Below are 21397 nucleotides of genomic sequence, written 5' to 3' on the forward strand. Positions count from 1 at the left end.
TGCGCCCTGGAGGGGGTGGGTAATTCCACGTTTTTTTTAATGTTGTTTTGTTTGTTTGTTTTCCGCCCTTTTTTGTCAAACAAAACTATGTTTTTTTATGGCAAACACACAAAATATGCAAAATATTAAACCAAAAATATTTTTCAAAGTGTAATATTTGATGTGACGTAATCGGAACCTTGGATAGGTCAATAATTCATAATAACATTGATATTGATTCAATATTATGTTTTCAGCAATGACAGTTTGAAAGAAAAAAAAACAGCTTTGTTTTATTAGTCAACATTGCAACTTTTTCTAAATTACATTTCACCTTTAAGCTTTTTTATTTCACTTTTGTTATGTTTTTGTTAATTTTAATAGTATTTTTAGAATGTGCCGTGGGCCTTTAAAACATTAGCTGTGGGCCGTAGATGGTAAAAAAAATTTTAAAAAAATCTGCGACCTTTCTGATTTCAATGCGTTAAAAAGACACAAAAAGTGCGTTAAAGCCAACACTGCTTGACAGTATTACAAAATAAGTCACACTTATATTCTGTAACATTCACAGTTTTGGAAAAAAGTGCAGAGGTAGAAATACTCAAAATAAGGCACACCCCCAATATTGTTGTCTGTGTGGAAATCGGGAGAAATTTGGGAGAATGGTTGCCCCGGGATATTTTCGGGAGGGGCACTGAAATTCGGGAGTCTCCCGGGAAAATTGGGAGGGTTGGCAAGTATGTCAATCAATCCACTCCCTCGCTCTCTCTGTCTCTGCCCCTCCCTCACGAATGCAGCTGCGTGTGCACACCTTGACAATCTGTTTTGTTTTTAACCCCTTCTTAACCCTGGATATACATTGAAAATACACGCAACCCTGACTCAAAATGTCGGACATTTGAGGCATTTAAGAAACCCCCGCCCTGACAGCCCGGACAGCCCCGCAAAAGAGGACATGTCCGGGGAAAAGAGGACGTATGGTCAGTCTAAGTAAGCCCCACTATTTGATCTAGAGGAAGTAACAAGGTTTCTGTATGTGAACCTGTGGAAAGATCATTACTAGGGCTGTGAATCTTTGGGTGTCCTACGATTCGATTCAATATCGATTCTTGGGGTCACGACTCGATTCAAAATCGATTTTTTTTTTTTCAATTCAACACGATTCTCGATTCAAAAACGATTTTTTTCCCGATTCAAAACGATTCTCTATTCATTCAATACATAGGATTTCAGCAGGATCTACCCCAGTCTGCTGACATGCAAGCAGGGTAGTAGATTTTTGTAAAAAGCTTTTATAATTGTAAAGGACAATGTTTTATCAGCTGATTGCAATAATGTAAATTTGTTTTAACTATTAAATGAACCAAAAATATGACTTATTTTATCTTTATGAAAATATTGGACACAGTGTGTTGTCAAGCTTATGAGATGCGATGCAAGTGTAAGCCACTGTAACACTATTGTTCTTTTTTTTTTATATATATAAATGTCCAATGATAATGTCAATGAGGAATTTTTAATCACTGCTATGTTGAAATTGTAACTAATATTGATACTGTTGTTGATCATATTAATTTTTGTTTCACTACTTTTGGTTTGTTTTGTGCCGTGTTTGTGTCTCCTCTCAATTGCTCTGTTTATTGCAGTTCTGAGTGTTGCTGGGTCGGGTTTGGTTTTGGAATTGGATTGCATTGTTATGGTATTGCTGTTTATTGTTTTGTTGGATTGATTAAATTTAAAAAAAATAAATTGATTTTTAAAAATGACAATCGATTCTGAATCGCACAACGTGAGAATCGCGATTCGAATTCGAATCGATTTTTTCCCACACCCCTAATCATTACCCATGCCAGTGATGAGCTGTGAACCAGAAGCTTCCTGGCGGCGCATCTGGACTTGAGTCTCTCATCTTGGAACATCCTCTCAACACATCTGCTGTACGAGGGGAGCCTTGTGTACTCAAATCGTCTCCCTCCCTCAGGGTGAGGAGGGGGGTTCATGTCCAACATTTAGACTGCAAAGTTAAAAGTCAAATCAGACTCTTTCAGTATCAAATCGTATAATAGTATATAATATAACCCCCGCAGTAGCTAATATATTGTACATATTCAAAATAACTTTCCATCCACTATTAACTCCTCACCATAGCTCATAAAACATCACACTTTGTGGACCTTAGCTGTGTCCAATTCAGGGTCTGCATCCTTCGAAGGGCGAAAATGAAGGCCGCTTACGTCACAACGCTGCGCGAAGGCTGTCCCAATTCTTTCAAATTCAAAGACTCTGCCAAATGCAGCCGACGAATGCGCCCTCCTTTTCCCTGTATTCGGAGGATACACCACGACTATCCTTCGTGGCCTCCCATATCCCAAGATGCTTTGCGCGCCTTTGTTCAACCCGGATCTTTTTCACGGTGGCGGCAAATACAAGCAGCGGCGCCGGCACCGGCAGCAAATACACTTTCAACCAGGAAATCCTCCTCCGGCTAGACTGTCCCATTTAACAACAGGGGACGCATCCTTCGGAGGTGCCTCCGAAGGTCCAGCCTTTTGAGGCTGCGTAGGCCGGGTCCTCCGAAGGATGCAGATCCTGTATTGGGACACAGCTAATGTGTGACGATATACCATTTAAATTTGGTCAGCGCTTATAATACTATTAATTAGGGGTGTGGGAAAAAATCGATTCGAATTCGAATCGCGATTCTCACGTTGTGCGATTCAGAATCGTTTCTCATTTTTAAAAACTCGATTTTTAATTTTTTATTTATTTATTGAATTTTTTATTTTTTTTAATTAATCAATCCAACAAAACAATACACAGCAATACCATAACAATGCAATCCAATTCCAAAACCAACACTCAGAACTGCAATAAACAGAGCAATTGAGAGGAGACACAAACACGACACAAAACAAACCAAAAGTAGTGAAACAAACATTTATATTATCAACAACAGTATCAATATTAGTTACAATTTCAACATAGCAGTGATTAAAAATCCCTCATTGACATTATCATTAGACATTTATAAAAATTAAAAAAAAGAACAATAGTGTCACAGTGGTTTACACTTGCATCGCATCTCATAAGCTTGACAACACACTGTGTCCAATATTTTCATAAAGATAAAATAAGTCATATTTTTGGTTCATTTAATAGTTAAAACAAATTTACATTATTGCAATCAGTTGATAAAACATTGTCCTTTACAATTATAAAAGGTTTTTACAAAAATCTACTACTCTGCTTGCATGTCAGCAGACTGGGGTAGATCCTGCTGAAATCCTATGTATTAAATGAATAGAAAGTCGTTTTGAATCGGGAAAAAAAATCGTTTTTGAATCAAGAATCATGTTGAATTGAAAAAAAATCGATTTTGAATTGAATCGTGACCCCAAGAATTGATATTGAATCGAATCGTGGGACACCCAAAGATTCACAGCCCTACTATTAATACTATATTGATGACACATTCTAGTTGTGTTCTGCAAATTTGACAGCAACAAGTGAACGAACGATTCCTCAACGCAATGTAGCATCCTCGCTAGCGGCTAACGTTCCTCCACAGTGCAAAGCCACTTTTTGGTCAGCAATCCTCGCCTCCAAGACTCACTAAACATGCTACACTACACACATACAACAAGCTATAATGATCGCTAAGCTTTTGATACAATTAATGACGGTAACAATACCAAGTATATGGTCGATATCGCAGTGATTAGATCGGTATTTTTTATCATCACCAAAACCAAATGATTTTAATCAGAGTCAATAGTTGGAAATAATTGTAATATTAATTGATATTGTTACAACTCCATAATGTGTTTTTATCTGATTATAATTGTGATCAAAACTAATCATTCAATGATATTGAAAATGTGTAATATCAGCATTGGTCCGACCAATACTGCCCCTGTAACTACTTGGTATTTGATCGATACCTACATTTGTAGTATCTCCCAAAACTAATGTAAAGTATCCGAATAACAGAAGAATAAGTGATTGATTGATTGAAACTTTTATTAGTAGATTGCACAGTACAGTACATATTCCGTACAATTGACCACTAAATGGTAACCCGAATAAGTTTTTCAACTTGTTTAAGTCGGGGTCCACGTAAATCAATTCATGGTACAAATATATACTATCAGCATAATACAGTCATCACACAAGTGCTAATTACATTTTAACAGAAGTGTAGATATACATATTACAACAGAAAGTAATCAGATCCATCCATTTTCTTCTGCTTATGTGACCCACCCATAATGTGTCACATTTTTGTGTTGATTTATTTATTTTATTTTGTGGTTTGAATTCGTTTTTGGAGCTGTCGTTCCACATTTATCAGTATTCACCTTGGTCAGTAGGGGGCAGTAGAGCGTTTCTTCCTAATTGAATGCTATTACCTGCCGACCGGAAGCTTCTTGTCATTCTAATGAGAGCGACCAGTCTGTAAACAACTGAAACGTTCTGTGTGCTTTCCCCCCTGTTTAACAGGTTAGTTTTGGTGAATCAACTCACTGAAGGTGTAGTTAGTGTTTGTGAATAAATCCAGCGCAGAGCACAGTAGTCTGGCTGCAGTAATCGATACAAAATGGCGACGTGAGTGCGCAATGTTTATATTGGAACTTCTGATCCTAATTCAGACTCCCAAATTAGAGGTCCCGTTTTCTTATTGATTTTATAATGTATTTTTGTATAATGTGTGTGTTCTGAAATAGGTTTTACATGCTATTGTATTGTGTTTAGACATGTTTATATAAATTAAGCTCTCAGGAATGGTTAATCAACATTTCTGTAGTGGATGTCCCTTATGGGCATCCGTAGTTGTGTATGTATTTTCGGGGCATGCGCAGTTGGTTCAGTAAAGTCTACACCACTGAAGTGGACAGCCGTGTGTGTGTCACTGATTTCTACATGGTGTCAGAAGTGTCTAAACAACCGCGCCAAGTTATTAAATGTGTCAGAGAGGACATATAAAGACTTATGCCCACGGCGAAAGGTAGTGTTTTTGTTTATTAGTACGAGTTAATTAGTTTGTTCCCAAGTTAGCTATCACAATGAGTGAAGGCAATGCACCGGCGCTTCCCGCCCATGGAGACAACTTTCAAGTTAGCCCGCCAGAAAAGTTCGACTGCGGAGACGGGAAGAAATGGCCGAGATGAAGCAAAAGATTCGAGAGGTATCGAGTGACGTCAGGACTGGACAAGAAACGGGACGCTTTCCAGGTTAACACGCTGATGTACTTCATGGGAGAGGATGCGGAGGACATTTTGGATGCTTCTCCATTGACATCGGATCAAAAACAGAACTATGCTGCGGTGATAAAAAGTTTCAGTGATTATTTTGTTGGGAGACACAATGTCATATTCGAGCGCGCGCAGTTTAATGTACGGAAACAGGAGCCTGGTGAGTCGGCAGATAACTTTATAACAGCAATACATAAACTGGCTGAACACTGTAACTTTGGAGTGCTTCGGGAGGAGTTAATACGTGACCGCATAGTAGTAGGGATAAGGAATATCGCTCTGTCAGAAAAGTTACAAATTGATGCTGATTTAACTTTACAAAAAGCTATAAACCAGGTTAAACAGTCAGAGGTGGTTAAACAGCAACAGGCTGTGATGCGGGGTGAGTCTCCACAGGCAGAGGAGAGGAGAGAGGTTGATGCTATCTCACGTCCATTTAGAAGACAGGAAATGCAGGGACACAAACAACACGGCCAGGCGAGATCAAGACAAACAGAGACTGTAAGTAGTTCAGAGAGATGTCAGAAATGTGGAAGGGGCCCCCATAACTGGAAGGAGTGCCCAGCTAACAATGCGGAATGCAGGAAGTGCCGCAAACGAGGACATTTTTCCGCTGTGTGTCGTTCCATGCAGCCTGTGCATGAAGTACAGGACGAATTGCAACAGGATTCCCTCTTTATGGGTGAGCTAAGAGGGCAAAACTCAGGCTGGCACACGGACATTGAACTTAATGGAGAGGTAATCTCCTTCAAAATTGACACAGGTGCAGCGGTCACCGCGATCCCCACCAATCTGTATAAATACAGCAGAGATGGCCCCTTGATGCAAACAACCAAGAGACTATATGGCCCCAATAACATTGTACTACAAGTTGCGGGGCAGGTAAAATGTCAGCTTAAGAGTAAAAATGGTACAGTCACCCAGCCCGTGTTTGTGGTGGACTTATTGGTCAGACCCCTACTAGGCCTTCCAGCTGTAGAGGCCCTGCGGCTGGTGGAGCGAGTAGATGAAGTAGAGGATCCAGGGGAAACATTTAAAAACAGGTTTCCCACAGTGTTTGCTGGTCTAGGTAGGCTCGATGGGGACTACAGCATTCGATTGAAGGAGTATGCGAGGCCCTATGCACACACGACACCACGCAGGGTGCCGATTCCTCTGACAGAGAAAGCAAAGGAGGAGTTAGAGAGGATGGAAAAGATGGGGGTCATTTCGAGGGTAGAAAGGCCAGCAGCATGGTGTGCAGGCATGGTGCCCGTAGTTAAACCTAATGGGAAAATCAGAATCTGTGTGGATCTGACCAGACTTAATGAGGCAGTATTTAGGGAGAGGCACATATTGCCATCAGTAGAGCAGTCACTGGCACAGTTAGACGGAGCAAAGGTATTCACCAAGCTGGATGCCCGGTCTGGTTTTTGGCAGATTCCCTTGGCAGAAGAAAGTAGAGAACTTACAACATTTGTAACCCCCTGTGGCCGCTTTTGTTTCAATGTCCTACCATTTGGAATTAGCTCAGGGCCAGAACACTTTCAACGCCGCATGTCGCAGCTCTTAGAAGGACTGACAGGGGTTGTTTGTCATGCTGACGACATATTGGTGTGTGGGGTGGACCGGGAACAGCATGATGAGAGGCTGACAGCGGTGCTCTCCAGACTTCAGGATGCTGGGCTCACCCTAAATGAAAAATGTGCATTCGCACAGCCAGAGTTAGTGTTTGTGGGACACAAAATCAGTGGCGAGGGCATAGCACCGGACCCTGAAAAAGTCAGAGCAATCACAGACATGTCTACTCCACAAAATGTAGCAGATGTGAGAAGGTTTCTAGGCATGGCAACATACGTGGGTACATTTTTGCCTTTTTTCACAGACATAACCAAACCGTTACGAGACTTGTTAGCAAAAGAGAGTGAGTGGGTATGGGGAGAAGTGCAACAGGCCGCATTTGAAAAAGTGAAAAGGGAGCTGGCCTCAGTGCCTACCTGCATCTAAGGCAAAACTACAACAGATTAGAGATGCACAAGAGCAGGACTCCATATGCAGACGGCTTAGAGAGCTATGCAAAAGGGGGTGGCCCAGACAGGAAGATCTGCCAGAGCAGCTAAAGCCCTACTGGACGTACCAGGGCGAACTATACTGTGCAGGAGGACTTTTAATGAAAGGTCAGAGGATTGTGATTCCTGAGACTATGCAGGCAGAAATGCTGGCCCGTCTGCATGAAGGTCATATGGGTATATCTAAATGCAAAGCAAGAGCAGAGCAGTCAGTGTGATGGGTGGGCATAACGAGTCAAATCACTAAAATGGTGGCACAGTGTGTAACATGTATTAAAAGCCAATCACAGCATCCTGAGCCCATGATCCCATCAGCACTGCCCCAGCGCCCCTGGCAAAAGGTGGGGGTGGATATGTTTTACCTGAAAGGCAGCTCATACCTGTTAGCAGTGGACTATTATTCGAGATACATTGAGAAAACCCCAATTACCACATCTAAGGGGATTATCAATACACTTAAAGCCATGTTCTGCAGGCACAGAGTCCCAGAGGAGCTACGGAGTGACAATGGTCCACAGTTCTCATCAGCAGAGTTCACAGCCTTCGCCAGAGATTATGACTTTTCGCATGTGACTAGTAGCCCTTACTTCAGCCAGAGTAACGGAGAGGCGGAGAGGGCTGTCAAGACGGTAAAATTGTTGTTACTTAAGAATGAGGAGGACCAATACAGGGCAATGTTAGCATATAGAGTCACACCATTGCACCATGGACTGTCACCAAGCGAGCTCCTCATGGGAAGGCGTCTCCGCTCGCCGCTGCCACAAGCGCCATCCAACCTCAAACCACAGCGGCCTAGAACAAAGGCCTTCGAGAAAAAGGACTATCAGCTGAAATGCACACAGGCTCAGAACTTTGACAGCAGACACCAGGCCACACAAAAGCCCGAGCTGAGGCCTGGACAGTCAGTATGGATATCTCCCTCAAAACAAACAGCTACAGTGATCAGGAAGGCCGACACGCCACGCTCCTATGTGGTGAACACTGGAGCAGAGGAGGTGAGGAGAAACAGGGCTCACCTTCAGGCTCTCCCTGAGCCACAGCTCCAGCCACAGTTGGCCCCACAAGAGCCACCAACCCCACAAAAGGAACACAGAACAGAGAGGGAAGCAACACCAGGTACACCAATCAGAGAGCAGGTAACCCAGACACCGAAAGCAAGAGATGCTCCAAGACGGCAGGTAAAGCCACCGGGGTGGCTTAAAGACTATGTCTCGTGAAAGGACAGGACATAACGAAACACATCTTGTGTAATTAAAAAAAAAAAAAAAAAAAAGGCAATTACTGTTTGACTGTAAGTTGGCAACACTGTTGTTGTTTTGTGTTGTTGTTGTTTTTTTCTTTCTCAGGGAGAAAAGAGGATGGTAAGAAATGTGTTTTGCAATTCTCATACATAATGCCTTTATAGGGTGTTAGGCTGATTCATTATAAATGGTGATGCTTATTTATAAATACATTGCAATGATTGTTCATTCCTTGTTGTACATTGGAGAAGGGGAGATGTAGTGGATGTCCCTTATGGGCATCCGTAGTTGTGTATGTATGTTCGGGGCATGCGCAGTTGGTTCAGTAAAGTCTACACCACTGAAGTGGACAGCCGTGTGTGTGTCACTGATTTCTACAATTTCAAGTATACTTAAAGCTGCTATTGTAAGAAGAAGAATATGAAGAAAAGTAAAGTGCTTAAATGAATGTTGCTAAAAAAGTGCATTAAGTTAAAGGTGAATATTCCTGAGAAAGACAAGACAGTGAATTAAGGTCTAACTGGGCACTATATACTGTATGTTTTGGAGTGATGATGTGGATATGTGAAAATATATGCGAAAGGCATACAGTATTGTTATGGTAATTATAACTCCAGTGATACAGTGATGGTTTAATGATGGTATATTGAGTGTTTTGATGAAAATAGAGTTGAAGATAAAGTAAAAGACATTGACATGATAATACAAAGTGACAAAAGATATGGGAAATGAAGTGAATTGTGGATTTGTAATTTCTGTTAATAAATTATGATGAGAGCGACCAGTCTGTAAACAACTGAAACGTTTTGTGTGCTTTTTCCTCCTGTTTAACAGGACATTATTATCTGACTGCTTGTCCTGGCTACCTGGGACCTGCAACACTTATCCGAGGTCGGGTCGCGGGGGCAGCAGCCTAAGCAGAGAAGCCCAGACTTCCCTCTCTCCAGTCACATTGACCAGCTCCTCCCGGGGGATCCCGAGGCGTTCCCAGGCCAGCCAGGAGACATAGTCTTCCCAACGTGTCCTGGGTCTTCCCTGTGGCCTCCTACCGGTCGGACGTGCCCTAAACACCTCCCCAGGGAGGCGTCTGGGTGGCATTCTGACCAGATGGCCGAACCACCTCATCTGGCTCCTCTCGATGTCGACGAGCAGCGGCTTTACTTTGAGCTTTACCCGAATGACATAGCTTCTCACCCGCCACCTGGTGGAGGAAACTCATTTTGGCCTCTTGTACCCGTGATCTTGTCCTTTCGGTCATAACCCAAAACTCATGACCATAGGTGAGGATGGGAAGGTAGATCGACCGGTAAATTGAGAGCTTTGCCCTCCGGCTCAGCTCCTTCTTTATCAAAACGGATCGATACAGTGTCTGCATTACTGAAGACGCCGCACCGATCCGCCTGTCGATCTCACGATCCACTCTTCCCTCACTTGTGAACTAGATTCCGAGGTACTTGAACTCCTCCACTTGGGGCAAGATCTCTTCCCCAACCCGGAGATAACCAGCTATTAACAGTAAATTAACAAGCAGATTAATAATAGTTTTGAGAAAATAATACAACTGGAAATGATGTACAGTATTATGTTACTGCTTATGTTAGCAGTCAAATTAGAGCCTTTGTTACCTGTTTTTAAATAATTATATTATCATTTATTGAACAAGTGATCTATTGTGATTATATATCGTTATCGCAGGAGGCTGCAGTATATATTGCAATATTGATTTAAGGCTATATCGCCCATCCCTAATGAACATCCATTAATCCATGTTCTATACCATGTCATTAGGGTCATGGGTGAGAAACTAGGACTGGTTGTCAGAAATTACTGGGCACAAATACACAAACAACCATTCATACTGAGGGGAGGGGCGATCCACAGGGATGCCACCTTCATTACAGTGACCATTTTCTTGAATTCAACAGTGTTTCTTACCTTCTTTGTCAAAGTGTTGTCATTCGCAACTGTATATTTCTCCAACAAAGCACAATCTGTATGCTCTTTGAAAATACAGTGAAGTGCTACCTCAACTTAAGAGTGTTTTGAGATAAGAGCAGTCTCTCAGGCAATTGTTATGCTTTAAGTTAAAAAAAAATGTTACAAGTAATGTTAAAATTTAAGGTACAAGCGTCCCCGCCATGAGTTGGTGTAGCAAACTTCACAGTGAACCAACCCAGTTAGATCGGACAACAACATTTGGTCTTACTTGCTAGCCTTGACTTATAACTTTGTTTTTTTAACCATGGTAAGGAAGAAAGTGAGTAAAAGGACAGCCCTTAGAAGAAAAAGTGGATGATATTTATTGAAATAAAGAAATAAGTAATCAAACAGAATGAGTTTAATGCCAGCCAAGAATGTTAAAATAATATCTAAAAGCCGGACATTTATCCATGAAAATATGGAAAAGCTGCTGATGGTGTCTTTGACGTTGAAGCAGCTGGAAATGGATACCTTAATAGTCCACTCTCCAAGGTAAATGCTGTACATGATTAGTACATTACTGCATTAAACCAGAGTAGTTGTTTGTATTACGTTTTATTGTATTGTTTTTAAACAATATTTCTCATCTAAAAGTTGTTGTTTTTTCAAAGGCATGTTACATGATATAATTGTGTTGCTTTGGGAGGGCTAAGCACCAATTGAATTGATTTTACCCCAAGAGGGACGGGCAGTAGAAAATGGATGGATAGTTAATTTATAAGGGGGATGTTGATTTGAGAGGCAGGTGGTACTAATAAAATCGTATACAGAATGTAAGGTGACCAGACCTGCACCGTACCCCACTAATGGTGTGTTCAATTTTTTTATGAGGTTTTTGCACGTCAGAATTGCTGCAGAACACATTTGTTTGTGTCAATAAAAGTAAAGAAGTGGTGTCAGAAAGTGGGAAGGTAAAGGGTGTGTGCTGAGCAAACAAGACATCTCAAACCAGCACTGAATTGTTTGTGGAAGGATGACAGCTGAGGGCACTGCGGAATGACTCTTATCTCTTCTGCTTTATCTTAAGTGGTCAGGTGAGACTCCTTGGACATTACTTTATGAGCAGGCAGGACTTTAATATAGGACTAATCCATATGTTGTATATGTCAACGATTTAGACCATTATCTTCTTCTGACAAGACCCAGATATGGCCAAAACAGACGTGCTGCAAAATAAGGATATTTGTTTAAGGTAATATTCTCGTTACTAACTTTTTTACAAACAAGTTTTGTAGGTTGAAATCATACCACAAAAATGAGTACCTGAAGGAAATAACTAATATATTTCACAAATAAATTCATATTTGACGCAGTGATCTCCAAAATGAAGATGACAAAAGTAGAAAGGAGAAGGTGCCAACAGTTGGCCTCATTGAATTGGTACATTCTTCTTCCACAATTCATTGCTCCAAAACCATGCTCAACATTTACTTCCTTCTCCTCTACTAACAAACAGTTCAGGTTTGCAGACGGCCTAGACGTTGTACTGATGGTCTTCGGGACCTTGATGTCTGTGGTCCACGGGTTTGTGTTGCCTCTGGTGTGCATTGTGTTCGGCGACATGACCGACCGGTTTATACTGTACTCAACATCAATCAATACCAGTGAGTTCACAAACACTTACCTGACTTCACGAGGGAGAATATTACATTTTGTCTTTTGTGTTTTTAGATTCCACCATCAGCATTGTCGACAACACTTTGGATGAGGACATAAACATGTAAGACCAAGATGTCCATTCACACTGAACGAGACACCTTTGCATCATTTTGCTTTTTACGCCCCACATTCCAGTATCTGCATCTACTTCTGCATCGCAGCGTTTGTAGTCTTGGTGACAGCCTACATGCAGGTCACCTTCTGGACTTTGGCAGCTGGACGGCAGGTCAGATGCATCCGCAAGCATTTTTTCCACAGCGTCATGCAACAGGACATCAGCTGGTTTGACCTCAACAAGACAGGAGAGCTCAACACTCGTCTCACTGAGTGAGTCATGTGTGAATTACACACTTTCAGGACTGTCTATCAAACACACATTTATGCTTTAGACCAGTGTTTGTCAAATAGTGGGTCAGCGTTTTCATTATTTGAGTCTACAAGCTAGTATTCGTGTTGAACTGATACACAAGCCCGCAGCCAGGTGGCAGCAATGCTCAGTCTAATCAACAGAACCCTTTTCCACCCAGTCCAAGCAGTAAGTACACAGGAACAGTGTACATAATTAAAGGAGTCATACATTATGTAAGAATCTGGCCAGAAATGATACTGCAATCACAGTTAAAATTCTGTAGTTCCCTCGCCCTCTCCCTGACTGAGGTTGCCAGATACGCAGCTGAATCCATCTCGATCGACTGGGCTACTCCTAGGAACTTCAAACTACCACTGTCTCTTACTAGGGGTTGAGGTGCTGGGACCATAATAGCTGAATAGACAAGCGTTTTGTCAATAACAAATCTCTAACCAACACATATTACACAGAAATTAGGCTATTTTCAGGAAGAAGTATGTCATGCCTGCGTACAATACCACAACAAATGGCAATCATATGGTTATCAGAATCAGAATCACAATAGTTTTTATTGCCATTGTTTGAGAACGGGTTCACAAACTAGGAATTTTTCTTGGTGCAAACGTGCGACATAAAACACATATAACACATATTTGGTAATAAAAAGAGCTGTAACTGAGCTATCAGATAGACTTAGAAGGAATTCAAGGAGCTGCTGTTAGGAGTTATTGTTCATTTGCCTGATAGCCGAGGGGAAAAAACTGTTCAGGTGGCGGGAGGTGTGGGTCTGGATGGAGCGTAGTCTCCTGCCTGAGGGGAGAGGGGAGAATAGTGTGTGTCCAGGGTGAGAAGAGTCAGCTGTGATCCGACCCACACGCCTCCTGGTCTTGGAGGAGAACAAGTCCTGGAGGGATGGGAGCTTGCAGCCAATCACCTTCTCAGCAGCACGTACGATGCGCTGCAGTCTATTCTTATCCTGGACTGTGGCGCCGGGGAACCACACTGTGATGGAGGAGGTCAGGATGGACTCTATGATGGCTGAGTAAAACTGCACCAGCATCTCGGTCGGCACCTTAAGTTTCCTCAGCTGCCGCAGGAAGTACATCCTCTGCTGGGCCTTCTTGATGAGGGAGCTGATGGTCAGCTCCCACTTGAGGTCCTGGGTGATGATGGTGCCCAAGAAACGGAAGGAGTCCACAATGGGGACGGGGGTGGGAGAGTCAATCAGGGTGAGGGGGGATGGTGGAGCTGTGACTTTCCTGAAGTCCATGATCATCTCCACTGTTTTCTGGGCGTTCAGCTCCAGGTTGTTGAGGCTGCACCAGGACGTCAGCCGGTCCACCTCTCTCCTGTAGGCGGACTCATCGCCATTCGAGATGAGCCCGATGAGGGTGGTGTCATCCGCAAACTTGAGCAGTTTTACGGATTGGTGACTGGAGGTACAGCAGTTTGTATACAGGGAGAAGAGCCAGGGGGAGAGTACACAGCCCTGAGGAGTACCAGTGTTTGTAGTTCGACTGTCCGAGACAATCTTCCCCAGCCGTACGTGCTGTCTTCGGTCTGTCAGGAAGTCATTAATCCAACTGCAGAGGGAGTCGGGCACGCTGAGCTGGTAGAGCTTGTCTCGTAGCAGTCCAGGGAGGATGGTGTTGAAGGCAGAGCTGAAGTCCACAAACAGGATCCTAGCGTAGGTTCCTGGGGAGTCCAGATGCTCCAGGATGAAGTGGAGGGCCACGTTCACTGCATCATCCACAGACCTGTTGGCTCTGTAGGCGAACTGCAGTGGGTCCAGGAGGGGTGCGGTGATGTCCTTGAGGTGAGGCAGGACCAAGCGCTCAAAGGACTTCATGACCACAGACGTCAGCGCGACCGGCCTGTAGTCATTTAGTCCTGTCAGTTATTGTCAGTACTATCAGAAAACAAAGACTAAAACGAATTACAACCAACGCTAGCAATGGTTATACTGGTGAAAATAAGTACAGCATGCTTAGCAGCCTAATGTACGCCCCAAAAATAAAGGGGAGACATTTTACCAAGGTATGCCTATAGGCCACTGTTTCAAACATTTCAGATTGCCATATAACTGGGTACATATAGTCCACAATAAGCAAACACGAATGAGGAATTCTTTTATCATGTGATTTGGCTGTCTTCATACGGTTTACATTGCCATGACAGCCGTGCTAATGTTGGAATCCATTTCCTCAGTGTATCAACATATTGAGAACGAAATAGGCACGGACACTACCCATATCCACATAGGTTGTATTTGTTGAAAATATATGTTGCCCTGTCAGTTCAATTACACATAGACATATAGGCTAACGGGCATATATTTCCCCCGTTAGCCCATATGTCGATGTGTCTAAGGTCATAGACTGTATTGGACAATATAGTTTACATATGAAAAGTAAATTTCCATTTATTACAAGTAATAAGAAAAGGTAAATGCCTGACTTACCTATCAAGGAGGAAATTAGCAAGTTTGGCATCAGATGAAAAAATGTTCTCCGCCTTCAATCGTCTCCATCTTTCAAAGGCATCCCCGATACACATCCTTGTTTTGTTCCTGGCTTTGTCATGAATAAGTTGAGAATCGTAACAAGGCCTTTTAGTTTTAGTCAGGTCTTACATGTTTAGTAACTTTACCAGTGGCAGTAGCTAGACGAAAATGGCAGTGCGTAACTGGCAACCTGGATGTAACACACTCACAGACTTTCTAATTGGTCAAACGGTGGAGGGCGGGACATCGAAATAAAAACAATAACAAGATTACAGGGCTGTAAATCTAATTTTGAAATGAGCATATCCCGGCTGAACTACTATTATCGGTTATAGAGGTATTCAAACATGATTTATTAATGCCTTTTGACATATCGGGGCCATTTAATGATGACTTGACATGAAATTCTTACATATGGCACCTTTAGTGAAGGCGTAGAGATTGGGAGGTTTATGGCAGGAATGAGAACGCGTGTATAAAGAATGTAACTCATATAGTAAATAAATATTATCAAGTTCTCAATAGAAATTCAAAACAGGAGGGTCGCGGAATTTCTGTCCCCAGGGGATCATGACAGAAAGTAATTAAGAAGCATTGCTTTAAACCGTGCCTTTGTTTTAAAAGGGATCTAAGATGATTTTAATCTACATTTAAAACACTTCTTTGTAGTCGAGACCAGAGGTTCTAAACCTTTTTGACCTCAGGGCCCAACTTTTCCACCACAGAGGGGCGCAGGGCCCACTCAAATATTAGCACTGAATTAGTAATCTTACTCTTGCTTTTAATTTTAATCGTATTCAATAATTCTGTCTAACCTACTGTACAGTTTAAAATGATGAACCTTGTCAAATGACATGAAAGCATGTGTTAATCACAAAGATTACCATCAAGGCGTAGCTAGGTCAGGCTGATAACAAAATAAACACTAATTAAAATTACTGCAAAAGAAGGGACTCATAAAAAAGTGATGAAAAATACATTTACATACAATTACAAAGTGTATAAATTAGGTGTGTAACGGTACGTGTATTTGTATTGAACCGTTTCGGTACGGGGGTTCCGGTTCGGTTCGGAGGTGTATCGAACGAGTTTCCACACTAACTTATGAAGTAGCCCCCTAAGCTAAAGTCTTAACAAGCTACTCTGCTTTCTGCCTCTGTCTCCTACACAGCACCCAGCATTGTCCCACCCACACAACCATCTGATTGGTTACAACCATAGCGGTAACAGCCAATCAGCAGTGCGTATTCAGAGCGGTAACAGCCAATCAGCAGTGCGTATTCAGAGCGCATGTAGTCAGTGTTTCTGCGGTGGGGTTAGCAGATAAGTGTTTAGCAGGTGAGCATCAGGCAGCGGACTCTCCCCAAATTAAAATAAACACCTCCCAGTCAACTACTAGTAACATCACTATGAGCCCGTTGACCTTCTAGAAACAAACTGCAGCTCAGCTCGCTCGCAGTCCTGGCTTGAGGTGAATGCTAATTAGCTTTTAGCGTAACGTTAGCTCACTTTGCGGTGTGTGTGTGTGTGTGTGTGTGAGTGTGTGTGTGTGTTAGCTCATTGTGCAGTGTGTGTGTGTGTGTGTGTGTGTGTGTGTGTGTGTGTGTGTGTGTGTGTGTGTGTGTGTGTGTGTGTGTGTGTGTGTGTGTGTGTGTGTGTGTGTGTGTGTGTGTGTGTGTGTGTGTGTGTGTAATCATTAGTAATGCAGCAGGCTAGTTTTGAATGGCAGGGTCCCTGCTATCACATGTTGATAAAAATATAACATTTACATAATAAAAATCAACCACAGGCTTCCCAAATGCTGTAATAAATTGCACTTTTTATATGTAGAAGAAAAGTTTTGTCATTTCATTTAATCTGAGCAACAACTTGAGGCAGTTTAATGTTGATTAACATGGGCAGAATTATTATAATGTTCCCAATGTTAAAAGGATAAAGCCATTGTTTACAAATTTGGTAAATAAATAACCAAAAAATGTATATTTTGTTTTTTTCTTACTTTACCGAAAATGAACCGAACCGTGACCTTTAAACCGAGGTATGTGGGCTCTGTACCGAGGATGTCGTTGTGGCTTGTACAGCCCTTTGAGACACTTGTTATTTAGGGCTATATAAATAAACATTGATTGATTGATTGATTGATGTACCGAACCGAAATCTTTGTGTACCGTTACACCCCTAGTATAAATACATTCTAAATGAATCAACAATAAATATATGTTTTTGAAATAAACTGTCAATAAATGGTAAGTGCAAACGGAAAAATACAGCTTCACCACTTTAGTCAGAGTTTTTGCGCTTAAGAAAGTTCTCTATGACTTTAGCTCCAGAGTTTTTCTGTTCTATTTGATACAGAGCCGACTGTAGAGAGTATGGACAACTCGGTTTCAGACGATCTCCTAAATGATTGGTCAAAAGGCACTCACGTGACTACAGGGCCCCATGTTGGACACCAGTTTGGAGCTGCTGCTAAGCAACACAGCACTTCCTCATTAGACATTTATTCTAATTGAAGAGTTTTTTTGCCTTATACACTGTGACACGACTCTGTGTGTCGGGGTTAGTTCTCTGGTGGCTGGAAGGATGAGTCCTCAGCTTCAGGGTTCAAAGAGTCTTTTATTTTTATTTTTGTTTGTTTTCTTCAGTTTGCTCAATCATCTGGCCTCGCCACTCTCCGCTGCCTTCTCTCCTCTGTCTCCTCTCCCCTCATGGCCTCGGACGCTGCTATAAAGGAGACAGGGGATTAGATAACCCGCTTCAGCTGGGAAATCCACTCACCTGTCAGCTGCTTCATAGCCGCAGGAGACGCGCGGACCACGCCCCCTCCACATGCCTCCACCGCCAGACTCAGGCCGGGCAGCCGTCCGGCCGCGCCTACTCCCTCCCCCCCTCCGTAGAGGAGCGTGAGAGGAAGTCGGCCACGGCCATCTGCGCACCCGGTCTGTTGACCATTCGGAAGTTGTAGGGTTGCAAAGCGAGATACCACCGGGTGATCCGCTCGTTGGCATCCTTTATGCGGTGGAGCCATTGGAGAGGTTTGTGATCCGAGCAGAGGCTGAAGGAGCGCCTCACAGGTAGTAGCGGAGGGCCCCGACCGCCCACCGGATGGCGAGGCACTCCCTCTCCACCGTGCTGTACCTCGCCTCCCGGTCCGAGAGCTTCCGGCTGATGTATAGTACGGGCCGGTCGACGCCCTCCACCCGCTGGGACAGCACCGCTCCCAGTCCCCTGCCCGATGCGTCCGCCTACAGACAGAAGGGCATGGCAAAGTTAGGCATGTGCAGTACCGGCTCCTCGCAGAGGACTGTTTTTACCTTTTCGAACACCTGTTGGCACGGCTCCGTCCACTGGACCAGCTCTGGAGCATCCTTTCGGGTGAGGTCAGTCAGTGGGCTGGTCAGGTCCGCAAACCTGGGAATGAACCTACTGTAGTAGCCCGCCAGACCCAAAAACTGCCTGACCTCTTTTTTCGTCTTGGGGGGTGGACAGGCTGTGATCACCGCTGTTTTGTCTATTTGCGGGCGCACCTGTCCCCCTCCCAAGTGGTACCCCAGATACTACACTTCCCTCCGGCCAACAGCCCTGCCTGCCTAAGGGATTCGAGTACTGCCCCCACCCGCCGCATGTGCTCTTCCCAGCCGCTACTCTGGATGGTGACGTCATCCAGGTAGGCGGCCGTGTATGTAGCGTGAGGCCGCAGCACCAAGTCCATGAGGCGCTGGAACTTGGCGGGCGCACCGAATAAGCCGAACGGAAGGGTCACAAATTGGTAAAAACCTTCCGGAATAGGAAATGCCGTTTTTTCCCTGGACTCTGGCGACAAGGGAATCTGCCAGTAGCCCTTGGTCAAATCCAGTGTCGTAAAAAAACGAGCAGTGCCCAGCCGATCCAGGAGCTCGTCGACCCGGGGCATTGGGTAAGTGTCGAAGCGTGATATCTCATTTACCTTGCGGTAATCCACGCAGAACCGCACAGACCCATCCTTCTTCCCTACCAGAACGATGGGGCTGCACCACGCACTGTGGGATTCCTCTATTAGCCCCAACTTCAGCATGGATTTGAATTCCTCCCGAACCACTTTGCGTTTGTATTCGGGGAGCCTATAGGGCCGAGACCGCACCGTAACACTGGTCTCAATATGATGTCGGACGAGGTTCGTGCGGCCGGGGCGAGTGGAGAACACATCAGAAAAGCGCTGTTGCAGCCTGGCAACATCCACTTTCTGCGCTAACGTGAGCTGATTATCAGAGGAGGGGGGAGGGCAGGACAGAACTCATCCCTCTCCTCGACCGCTGTCAGCATGGAAACAGGCTCCGCCTCTTTCCATGCCTTCAGGAGGTTAATATGGTAGATTTGCGTGTCTCCTACTCGGTCCGAGCGCCTGACCTCATAGTCCACATCACCCACTTGCCGTGTGACCACAAAGGGACATTGCCACCTGGCGAGTAATTTCGAGCTGGACGTTGGAAGTAATAGAAGCACTTTTTCTCCCGGTGAAAATTTTCTGAGCTGAGTCCCCCTGTTATACAAGCGCTGTTGACGTGCTTGGGCCTGGAGCAAATTCTCGCGTGACAAGTGGCCCACCGTGTGGAGTTTTGCTCGCATGTCCATGACGTATTGAATTGTGTTTTTGCTGGAGCTTGGACCCTCCTCCCAGTTTTCTTTAATTACGTCCAAAACCCCGCGCGGCTTCCTGCAGTATAATATCTCAAAAAGCGCAAAACCTGTGGAGGCCTGGGGTACCTCCCGCATTGCAAACAGTAGGGGACCATTCATCCCATTTATCCCAATTTGGTTTGTCCTCGTGCGTAAACTTACGGATCATAGTTTTCAGCGTCTTATTTAGCCGCTCCACCAGCCCGTCAGTTTGTGGGTGGTATACACTGGTGCGGATCGCTTTAATTCCCAATGATCCGTATAGTTCCTTTATGTGGCCAGCCATGGGATTGAAGTGCGCCGCCTGGAAAACCATTTCCCGGCGGCGTTTCAGCACCAACAACTGGGTGATTTCCTCTCCTGTTTGAGTGTCACGGCTCACCCGGTATTATCTATCCCTAATGATTAAAAAATAAGGGAATACCCGCGCTGTTCCCGGGCGCACCAGCTGACCGTCGATGGAAGCCACCTGGTCCCAGGCCGCGCGCAGAATGTCATCTCGGGACTGCTCGAGGGGAAAATCCTCCGTAGGGTGCCAGTGGGGGGCCAGGGGGGCTTCCCGCGAAGCCCCTGCCGGTATCCCCTCGGCAGTGTCGACATTCCCCTTTCCTACGGTCCGTGAACGCACCCCTACACATTGTGTCACTAAACGGTTAAACCCCGACCAATTTGTACCCATAATTACGGGGTGTGTAAGGTGCGCACTTACAGCAACCTTGACACTATGCTTTTGCCCATTTTACCAAATTTCCACTGGCACAACAGGGTATTCGTGCACGTCCCCATGAACACATTTGATTCTCACCCGTGCTGCTTGCCTCAAAGCCCCGGGTCGAACCAGGTTTTGGTGAATCATGGACTGCCCACAGCCCGAATCCACCATTGCCCGGTATGTACTCCCTTGTGCCCTTCCCGGTAAGGGCACAAGGGAGCAATACAACTCTCCTGGATCGGGGAGGGCACTGGAGGGCCGACAACCCGCATCACCTGTCCCACCGCCATCAGTGGGCACTCCCACCGCACGTGACCGGGTTGCCCGCACCTCCAGCACACCTGCCCAGGTGCTCGAAGTGCCGTCTGCGGGTGAAGCCCCATCTCAACAGCGCCCAGACCCTGGAACAGAGGAGGAGCAGAGGAGAGATATAACCCAGGGTTCCCCCCCCCCCCCCCCCCCCCCCGGTGAAGCTGGCAGGTGCCGTTGGCGCATCCTGCGCCATGTCGTGGCAGGGTGTGCGGCAACCTGATCGCGGGTCGAGGCCGCGTCTGCTGGCCGGTGTCGTGGAACCAGTGGCACCTCCTCCTCCTGCTTCCCGTGCCGTCGGCGCGGGGCTGGTACGGGGCGCTCGGCCATCCTCGGGGTCGTTTGCTCCCGCCATGCTTCTCGATGCACGGCCAGGTGGTCTTCAGCCAGCGTCACCCCCACTGTCAGGTCGCGTGGGCGGTGATACCGGACCCACGCAGATGTCCACGCCAGAATGGCTTCCAGGAATTGTTCCAGGAGTATGAGCTCCAGCATGGGGCTGTCAGGTGTCGCCGGCTTCAGCCACCGGGTCGCCGCGTCCCTGAGCTGCTGCCCAAGCGCGAACGGTCGGTCCTTCGGCCCCAGTCTCAACGCCCGGAACCGCCGTCGGTGGTCCTCTGCTGTGCTGCCGACCCGGTTCAGTATCGCCTGTCTTAGGTCCGTGAAGTGTACCCGGGAGGCCGCCGGCAGGCTCAGCACCGGCCGCTGT

General features: G+C 45.0%; 1 protein-coding gene across 1 annotated transcript in view; it reads left to right on the forward strand.

Moving 5' to 3' along the window:
* Positions 1–3458: 3458 nt before the first annotated feature.
* LOC133659920 (ATP-dependent translocase ABCB1-like) overlaps positions 3459–21397 on the forward strand; it is a 51118-nt gene continuing 33179 nt past the window's right edge. The window contains exons 1-4 of the mRNA XM_062062804.1: positions 3459–4479; positions 11957–12104; positions 12172–12220; positions 12295–12486. Coding sequence (XP_061918788.1) covers positions 11990–12104; positions 12172–12220; positions 12295–12486 — 356 coding nt within the window. The 5' untranslated portion in view covers positions 3459–4479; positions 11957–11989. The remainder of the gene's footprint in view (positions 4480–11956; positions 12105–12171; positions 12221–12294; positions 12487–21397) is intronic.

Source organism: Entelurus aequoreus, linkage group LG11 (assembly GCF_033978785.1).
Source record: "Entelurus aequoreus isolate RoL-2023_Sb linkage group LG11, RoL_Eaeq_v1.1, whole genome shotgun sequence".
NCBI classification, from domain to species: Eukaryota; Metazoa; Chordata; class Actinopteri; order Syngnathiformes; family Syngnathidae; genus Entelurus; species Entelurus aequoreus.